This window comes from Adiantum capillus-veneris, chromosome 10 (genome assembly GCF_014529385.1).
Source record: "Adiantum capillus-veneris isolate H3 chromosome 10, ASM1452938v2, whole genome shotgun sequence".
In the NCBI taxonomy this organism is placed as follows: domain Eukaryota; kingdom Viridiplantae; phylum Streptophyta; class Polypodiopsida; order Polypodiales; family Pteridaceae; genus Adiantum; species Adiantum capillus-veneris.
The window spans coordinates 44,155,673-44,165,981 of record NC_140940.1 but is presented as its reverse complement, the minus strand read 5'-3'; the positions used below and the strand labels follow the sequence as shown (position 1 = coordinate 44,165,981).

The following is a 10,309-nucleotide window of genomic DNA, read 5'->3' as shown; positions in this document are numbered from 1 at the left end:
TCAACTTTACAATACGAGTTATTGCTTTACATACCTGATGGGTTTTTGCTCCACGCATTGCCAAGAAGCTATGTATGTTTGGCTTTATATGTATTGTGGATTCTTACTTGTATGCATATTTGGTTTGATCAATGCAATGCATGCACTTATGTTTAGATCACTTTGCACCAACTTGTATGCATGTATGAATGTTTGGCTTGTATGCATGTATGCTACAATCACTTTACACTGGTCTGTATGCATGTTTGCTGCAATCACTTTCCAGAATAATGTAGCAAGCTTAATCATTTGGAAATATTGGCTAAGAAGGTACAAAAAAGCTCGATAGCACAGAAACAAAAGCTCCATTCGCCTACTCTGAATACACTATGTGTATGTGATGGGTACATGTGTGTCCACGCTCGGGAACCAACACTTGGCTTTTACCCAAGCACTCTATCTAGGCAAGCATAATTTCTTTTCTGAAGAAGGTGCCAATATTATGATTGGTCGGCTCTATAAGTGAAATGTATCATGAAAGAGACACTAACGAATTGAAGGCAATGGCTCCATAATTTCATCTGAACTTGCAAGATATCAATTTCTAAACATGAAATCTACTTTCAACACTCTCCACATACACAGACACATGGAAGAGCAAAGGGTGGTGCAATACATAGCCGAGACAAGCAAGCACACCTTTGCCCGATGCAACACATAAATATGGTTAGGCAGATCACACGCATGCTCAGCACCATGAATGCAAGCAGAACAAGGATGAATCGAATCATAGGACACAAGAGAGGACCAACAAACGATAATAACAAGGGTGTGCATGTAGGTTGCAAGAGAAATCAACACCAAGACGAATGATCTGCTTCTTTTCAGACCAAAAGAATTAACCTTACAATGAATGTGGACCCTCTGCAAGGCAAAATAAATTAAATACAAACTGCCTTCAAAGAACCTCGGTATCTCGTTTGCTGCAACTCTGCAGGCCATTAACCCGACGAGGCTGCTGAGATCATCATCAAAACGACTGCCATAGCTCTGCTGGGCATCTTTGTGATAGCGAAGCTGAAATAGTTGTGCGCAACACATAGGACTAGTAGAAAATTTGCACAATGCCGCTGCCAATGAGCCGTTTTAGGAATCTAGTATGAAACTTGTTATTCAATGCACTCATCTGACTCTTCAGTCACAATGCGCTTGCGGAAAATTGCAATCAGCTCACTTGCTCCCCAATGAGATCCAGCCCAACTAAGAGAAAGGAGACACCTTGAAACAGCAAGAAGTAGAAATGTATACCCTGCACTGATAGTAAGCTTCGTACCGCCGCAATCAACAGAAGAAATGCCAGAGCAAGTTCTTTCCTATATAGCTGATTGACCTTTTTCTTCTTGGGTTTTACCAACTGATTGCTAGAATCAGACAATGCATCAAGACCAGACTCAGAAGCCCCTCTATAGAGTTTGCTTTGTTCAATGTTGGCTTGCTCTTCCTTTTCGACAAGTCCCACTAAATCCGTCTCTGAAGCTCTACCGACCTTTTTTGTCACTACCCACTCGTATGCACTTCCAAGCTGAAACAGGCCGGAGACCATTGCATGAAACTTGGTGACTGACATCGTGTTCTCAAACAAGAGATACGGCACAATGAATGGAAGAGATTTTGGCACCGGGGCAATGTTCATCAGGGACATAACACCGGGCACATAGCATATTACCCAGGCAGGTAAATGAGCCTCGGGAACAAACATTGTCAATGGGAGAACAATGCAGAAGAGTGTGAATGAATAGAAAGGGAGGATAAGCTTCCTCAGCAAAAAGAAAAGAAAAATCAGATTTGATTTTTTCCAAATAGATATCTGCACAAAGAGATCATATATCAGTAACATTACGATTAGCTCAGTCAAGAAGATCTCTTGAAGTGATTGAATGCAGCTTACCTTGGAAGTAATGATATCGGGCAGACACAATCTAAATAGTTGCATCGGACCAGAATGCCAACGATGTTGTTGTTTCCTGTAAGCCTCGTAGCTCTCTGGTACTTCACATAGGCACTGCAAAGGCAAACCGAGGGTTTGAGATTCTGAAACAGAGGGAATGGCATATTGTTCTCCACCCAACCTGGAAAGAAATAGCCCTTGCTGCTCACGCCCCTGAACTGCATGCCATGTGGGCTCAATGCCACTTGCCCAAGCCTTGCCTGGGCCCTTGTCCTCACACAGACACAATTGAGCAATCATGCTCGCTTGCTCCAAATTGCATGCATGGGGGCTCTATGTATAGAAGGCTATTTATATGGGTTTGGTCACGAGAAGTGTCGTCATCATTCCCTATTTTGGTGGAGGCTAGAGCTGCATGTAGGGCGTGCTCCTACCCCCTCTCTCTTAACATATCAAAAGTATCATACAGCACTACAATATACATACATAAACAACCCATTGCACATGAGTCTATGAAAATGGCATCCACTCATATGCATCAATGCATGTACGCACAGACAGAAAACCTCAAACCTATGTCACCATACAGAGACTCCATGCAGGACAAATACATGTGAACAAAGATGCCCTTGTCCACTTACCTTCACATCATTCAAAAAGACGAACTTCCATCCATTCAAGTGGGCTCGAACAGCAATGTCCATGTCCTCAACAGTAGTGCGTTCCAACCATCCTCCTGATTCTTCAAGTGCTTTTATCCTCCAGACACCGGCCGTTCCATTGAATCCAAAGAAATTCAAGAAAATGCCATTGACCTGTTGCTCTACCTCAAAATGGTATGATAAATTAATAAACTGAAGCCGTGTTAAGAGATTTTCATCCTTATTGACAAAGGACCAGCGTGCTTGCACAAGACCCAGCTCATCATTGTCCTGCAGAAACAGGCCAATAGTCAGAAATAAAAGAACCCAAAATTCTGAGTTGAGAGGTGTTTTATACAATTACAAAGTGCTTAACATAATGCAAGCCATTTTCACCTTAAAATGTACAATTGTCTGTTTGAGGAAATCCGGCTGTGGCTGAAAATCAGCATCAAATATAGCAACAAACTCATAGTCTTTAACATATTCACAACTCATGGCTGACTTCAAATTGCCCGCCTTGTAGCCAGTCCGTATGAGACGATGTCTATAAACTATTCTCAGCCCCTTCTGGTGCCACTTTTGCACCTCTCTTTAATCAACATCTGGGTTTCTTTGTCATCTGAGTCGTCCAAGACTTGCACCAGCATTCTATCCTTGGCCAGTCCATTTGCGCTACCGCACCAATTGACTGCTGATAAACCTGGCATCACTTGACATGTTAGAACTGATAAGATTCTTAGAAAGCATAATAATTCACTTCTTCTGCTAATGCCATCTTTACCTCCTTCTCATTGCACATTGGGATTTGAATGAGCACCATAGGGTAGCTAGAGTAAGGCTGCTCCACATCACTTGCCTCAAAAGAATGCTCCTTTGGAACTGGCTTAATCCTTTTTAGCTTGATCCACATGCACCCAAGACATTGTGTGATGCGGTCTAGTGATTGAATTAAAAACAAAACGATGCAAATGTTCGCCAAAGATTGCAATGGAGGAGCCAAATAATTTGCTCTCACATACACCCATGTGACATAGATAGAATGAAGAAAGCCCTGTATGTCTTCTGCACAGGGATGTGCATGTGTGCTGATGTAAAATGCCATCCCTTCATGTGGGCTATAAGCTCAAAACAGAGCATTAAAGTGGCAAATGTCAGTAGTGCTTTGATTGTGCTGAAAAGCCTGCTCCTTTGTGGCTCAACCTTGACGCCTTCTCGAAAAATGAGGCGTTTTTTGATGGTGGAGAGCAAGCCACAAAGCCCCTGAGCACCCCAAGTGACCCAACCTGCTGCTTGGTGGGCCCTAAGAAGCATGACCCATGTGAGCTGCTTAGCATTTTTGCCTCTCTCTTTATCAGCAAACACAAGATCATGTTCAGTCGTTGAGCTCGGAAGCTCAAGCATCGACCAGTTGTCAGGATTCTCCATTTTGACTACTACGGGGGTTCCATTCAAGTTATTCTTCCGCCACCATTCCATGAAGTCGAAATGGGGGGGCATGCTGAGATTTGAATAGCAAAGAGCAAGAGGATGGGATACCTGAACAGAGTTAATGAGCACCTTCAGAGCTGCGATCTGCAGGAAAATGAGGTTCGCCCAATAGAGTATGGAAAGGGCGTCAATACACACCTGCCCACCACTTCAGAAAGCCCTTCAAGCGATGGAGAGCTATCCGAAATGAGATTAGAAAGAAGACAGAGCTTGCAACCAGGCAAGCTTTCGATTGAAAGGGAAGGGCCTGGCGAAACAGAGAAGACTTTGGAAGCAAGCTCAGGAGACCCCAAATTGAAGCATCTTGGAGATGGAAGGGAGCAGACTCAGCAGAGGACCAAATTGGGGTTAAGAAAGGGAGGAGGAAGCGACAAGAGAAGAGAACTCTGGAGTCTGCTTGCCGCTGCGAATGAGGGGCAGGGACAAGCGCTATATGAACGCAAAGTGGCAAAAACTCGCAAGCTTGCAAAGAGAGCTGCGGCCTGTTCTTTTTGGCGGCCCTCCTTCTGGGAATTTCTGTGATTCAAAATTTGGTACGGCTTTAGCGTGTTGGTTGACGTGTGTTCCCACCCCATCATCTGCTGCCGACGCCAAAAAGTTACACGGCAATCTTCCCAGAGTGGAATGGCTTAGGCCCCTTTCACACTGGGGCGGGCATGGAGCGGCCATGCCTACTTGGCGTGCCACTATTCGACGAGAAAAAGGTGAATTTTGGGCTCGAGGGCATGTCAGATGGGCAGCGTTAACCCACTGGCCAACGTTTCAAGAGCATGATCAACTACAAAACAGCCTACAGGAAGTGTTTTCACAGGGATTGAACTTTGACTGCCAATGAGAAACGTGGACGACTTGCCAGCCTACCTATTCCAATTTGCTGCTTGCTCATCTTAAACCCAGCGCAACACCTTCTACGGTTGTCCATAATGAGCAAGAGTCGGGCACCCGCCCTATGTGGCAAGGGCCCTATCTATTATGGCAATTCTATTTGGAGACATATTACAGCACATTTGGACTTTAATGCATGCATTACTTAGTCCCAAACCTTTCCAAATATTCTTTCGGCTTAGAACAAACTTCATCCACCTCTAGTGTTGCTCCAACCAACCCCCATAACAATGTATCGCATGTAGCACTAATGTATAGCATGTAGCACTACCAATAGTTGCTTCCAATCATCATAACATATGTTTTGATGCTTTGGAGCCCAAAGGCTTGTTGCACAAAGCTAAATAGTTGCAAGAGATGCAATTTGTAGCATCATATGGGGCATTTGCAGGATGTATAAAAGGTCTTTCTATTGTGAAAGCGACCTCAAAATTGGAAGGCCTATAAGGAGGTGCTCTTTAGCCTGCTCCTGTAAGTCCAAGCTTGGATGTTGCAGAAGTAGTGTGAGCTTTTCTTGCTATCGACATTCGGTCCAAGTAAAATAGTGATGTTGCCGAAACATCGACATCTGAAGGTGGATGGGAGTTGTGGAAGGATCTTTGCAAGTATACAATAGAAAATGATAGCAATGCAAGTGTTGTACTACTTAGCCGACAACATCTTTGGGTGGTATTCGACAGATGATGAAGATACGACGACTTGCAAGCACAACTAGTGAGCAACGACAAGAATTCTAAAATTTGGTGGTGGAGTTCACAAAGGCAGTCGTCATTGCATGGGGTGAATCAGACATAACACACTATATGGTAAGTGCTTGTTGTTACCATATACATGTGGTAGTGATGTGTGTGAACACACTAGGACCGTCGGGGCATTTTTTCCCTCTTTAGGAGGTTTTTTCCCCCGTGCATTGTATATACGCCCATCACTCTAGGGCTATCTAACTTTCCATTGCACACTAAGTAGCACACTCTCTATTGTGTGCCTTGAGCTTCCTTCATCTTCTCCAAGCTGTGTGTGTTTCTCTGCAACCCTAATTCCAACAATTGGTATCAGAGCAGGTCGCGTCCTCCCGGGCTTAGTCGCCAGTTGCTCCAGCACACGCCTGCTCACTTTTCTCCGATTTCAGTGAGCTTTGGCAAGCGTTCGCAGGTTGACAAATATTTTGGGCTCATTTCGGCCTCCGTTTCCACTACAGGCAGTACTGCACAGGCTATTTCATCATTTTGTGCAGAATTTATGTCAATGCCGTTTTCTGCATAATAGGTGCCTTATAGTCTTCTAGTTGTTCCCGCTCTGTTTCTCCTATTTTCGGGCAGTTTTCACATCAGGTGCAGCATTTACCATGGCTGACAACAACAACAACACAGATGTGTTCAAGATGTTTGCTGCTGAGGACAGGTTGGATGGGGACAACTACCCTATGTGGGCTTATATGATGCAACATGTTCTTGTGTCAAAGGGTGTCTGGAACATTGTGCAGGGCATTGATGTACGTCCTGGTTCTGAGGATGTAGGCGATGTTGAGGATGTTGCAGGTCTTGCTGCAAGGATTGCAGCTGTTAGAGTTGTTTTGCCTACGGCAGAACAAGCTCGTTGGGATGTTAAGGATGCGCAGGCTTATGCATTGATTGTGTTGTCTGTGAAGCGCACCATTGTTCCTCACATTCGTTCAGCAAAATCTGCAAAACAGGCTTGGGATATTCTAGCAGGTCTTTATGCAAGCCGCAATGAGGCTAAAATTGCTTTGCTGCGTAAAGAGCTGGAGTCGAAGATTATGCATGAGGAAGATGATATGGACACTTTCCTTGCTAGTGTCAAGGATATCAATGAGCAACTTATTTCTGCAAGTGAAGTTATTTCAGACAGTTCCCTTGTGCAGATTGTTCTTGATGCCTTACCAGATTCTTACCAGACTGTTGCTAGTACTTGGAGACTTATGACCCAAGGAAATCCAGAAGTTGTCAAGTTTGATGCATTATACACATTGCTGTTGCAAGAGTCACTTTCCAGAAAAAACAGGACTAGACAGCGTGCAGTTGAACAGGCTTTTATTGCTTCTCAAAGAAAGGGTGGTAACAGCAATGCAACCACTTCTTATGGTTCTGCTGCGAGTGGCAAAAAAAATTTGTTCCTAATGCTTCTAATGGCAGCAATTCGTCTGGAAATTCTGGTGATAAGGGCAAAAAGAAGATGCGTTGCCATTATTGTAAAGCCAATGATCACTTGATCAAGTCGTGTCCTAAGTTGAAGGCCGAAGAGGCTAAGAAGAAAGAGCGGTGGTTCACTTCAAATGCTGTTTCCACTACAAATGAGCCATTGTTGAGTCTTTGTGAAGGAGTGCTGTGTTGCTGATGTTGATGCAGAATGGGCTTTTAGCGCAGAGTGCACTTACAATCCTGCTGTCCATGATGCATGCTTGTCAGTTGCTGCAGATTCACATGTGTGGTATTTTGACAGTGGTACTACAAAGCACATTACCTCACATCGTGAATTGTTTACCTTTCTCGAGTTTGTCCTCATGGAAATTCAGTCACTTATGCCAAAACGCCTCTTATCCAATTCAGGGAGTTGGAAAGATTGTGCTCACTGCTAATGGCAGTTCCTTCACACTTGTTGATGCACTTTATGTACCTGGGATCAAGAAGAATCTCTTGTCTGTATCGCACTTGTAGACTTGGACTTGTAGTCAAATTTGTGGATGACAGTAGTACAGTTCATGATTCAGTTTTGGTGATGAAATTGTTGCATCTGGGCTTTTGTGCCGTGGGCTGTATAAGCTCACTTTGTATGAGTGTGGACAAAATTTTGCAAATGCTGTTGCAGATTCAAGGGCTATTTCAAATGCAAAACTTTGGCATGCACGTTTTGCGTCATCTGAATTTTGCCAGTTTGCTGCGTTTGTAGAAATCTGATATGGTTGCTTTTTGCGCCTCTTGAAGCACCTGTCAAACATGTTTGTGAAGGCTGTTATTTGGGTAAGATGCAGCGTTCTAAATTTCCAAAGGATGGTTCAGTAGGGGCCACATGTAGGTTGCAGCTTGTGCATAGTGATGTTTGTGGGCCCATGCAAACTGTCCTTGGGCAATTACCTGTACTTCGTGACTTTCATTGATGATTACTCAGGCATGCATGGGTATTTCCGCTTAACGTGAAATGTCCGAAGTTTTTATGTGACTTCAAACAATTTTGGCTATGGCTGAAAATGTCTCAAAATGTACTATGGGCACCCTCCGTTCCGATCGAGGGGGGAGTATATGTTATGAATTTAATGCATTTCTGGCTAGTCGTGGGATAAAACACCAATGTACAGTGCCTTATACACCTCAGCAAAATGGTGTTGCTGAGAGGAAAAACAGGTCACTGACGGAAATGGCACGATGTATGGTCAAAAGTCAAGCTTTGCCGCATTCTTTTTGGCTTGAGGCCATCATGTGTGCCACTTATGTACTTAACAGGTGTCCTACGAAAGCTTGCAGTCTATTATCCATATGAAGCATGGCATGATTAGTAAGCCTTTATTCAGCACATGCGTGTTTTTTTAGTGTTTAGCATATGTTTGGTGCCACAAGTGCAGCGCAGAAAATTGGATGATAAGGCTGTCAAATGTTATTTTTGTTGGTTATAGTGCTGAAAGCAAAGGTTACAGGTTGTATCATCCGCAAACAAAACGTATTCTGGTTTCTGGGATGTAGTGGTTTGTGGAAGATTTTGTTCACCCTTGCTGTCATGTACTAGAGACAGTAATGTAAGCTCACAGGACATTTATGACACTTTGTTGCCTCTTTTCAGTGGTGGAAATACGAATGTAAGTTCCAATGAGGCAAATGTACAGCCTATGGGGGTTTCTAAAAATGTTTTAGATCAGCCTATTACTGATGCAGATGTACATGATGTACTTGATGAGGAAAGGACTGAAATGTTTTGATCAGCCTATTACGATGCAGATGTACATGATGTACTGGTGAGGAAAGGGCTGAAAATGAGTAGCTAGAGGTATGCCAAAAATGGTTGGTGCACACTTTGTGTGACAGTAAATTGGATGCACCTTTGTCTAGTCGTACTCGTTCAGGCTCTCGCCATGCATCTTATGCATCAGATTGTTATGCTTTGGCTGTGTCTAGCTTACATGATGTTGAGGAGCCTCTATCTTTTGATGAAGCACAAATTCAAAAAATTGGATGGCTGCCATGCAATCAGAATATGATGCGCTTATAGAAAATGACACATGGACTTTATGTGATTTGCCTCCCGGCAAAATGGCCATTGGTATGAATGGATTTACAAGTTGAAACGCAAAGCCGGATGGGTGAGATCGATCGCCATAAGGGCTTGACTTGTTGCAAAAGGTTATGCACAGCAACAAGGCATAGATTATGAAGAGACTTTTGCTCCACTTTTCGTATGACTACTGTACATTTTCTATGTGCATTGGCAGCTCATTTTGGTTGGGATGTACATCAATTAGACATTGTTACTTCTTTCTTGAATGGTGACATATTTGAGGAAGTTTATGTAACACAGCCTCGCGGGTTTGGTCATAAAAGGACAAGAGGACAAAGTGTGCAGATGTAAGAAGGCTTTGTATGGGTTGAAGCAATCTCGTGCTTGGTATGAGAAAGTTGACACTCTTTGGTTAAACGAGGCTTTCGTAACAGTCCAACAGAAAGCACATTGTATGTAAAGTGTGAGGGTGATGTACTTCTCATTGTGGTTCTTTATGTTGATGATTTGCTGATCAGTGGACCAAATGAGAGACATATTGCTGAATTTAAGGCTGATTTGAATGCTACTTTCAAGATGAAAGATTTGGGGTTGTTGCATCATTACTTGGGTATACAGTTTAAGCTTGTGATGGTGGTATTGCATTGTGTCAGAAAAGTTACATAGAGACTTGCTATGTAAGTTTGGACTTGAGGATTGCAAACCTATTGCCACTCCCATGGAAACAAGTTTGAAGTTGAGTCTACATGATGTTGGTGATCCTGCTAATGTCACTCTTTACCAAACTGATGTTGGCTGCCTCATTTATGTATGCAACACAAGGCTGGATATTCAGTTTGCAGTCTCATAGGTCAGCAGATTTATGCATAGCCCAGGGTCTAAGCATTGGCAGGTGTAGAGGATTTTCCTCTACCTTAGTGGCACTTTACATCTTGGCTTGTTTCTACAAGGGGTGATCATTGTCGCCAGACTTACATGCTTTTTCGGACTCAGATTGGGCTGGTTGTTTTGACACGCGAGTGTCCACAAGTGGTTTTTGTTTCATGCTTGGCAGTTCATGTATATCATGGTTGAGCAAGAAGCAACCTATTGTGGCACTTCGAGTTGTGAGGCTGAGTACAGGGCAGTCTTCACAGCTACG

The 10,309-nt window shown here is 43.4% G+C and overlaps 1 protein-coding gene and 1 pseudogene across 1 annotated transcript; both read right to left on the bottom strand.

The window, feature by feature from the left end:
- Positions 1 to 254: 254 nt before the first annotated feature.
- Positions 255 to 1,080, bottom strand: LOC147448759 (uncharacterized). Its single transcript, XM_086521268.1, has one exon. It carries the CDS (start codon positions 1,078 to 1,080, stop codon positions 577 to 579), a length of 504 nt encoding a protein of 167 aa, XP_086377394.1. The 3' UTR covers positions 255 to 576.
- Positions 1,081 to 1,204: 124 nt separating this feature from the next.
- Positions 1,205 to 4,068, bottom strand: LOC147448758 (putative xyloglucan glycosyltransferase 9; annotated as a pseudogene).
- Between the last annotated feature and the right edge of the window lie 6,241 nt (positions 4,069 to 10,309).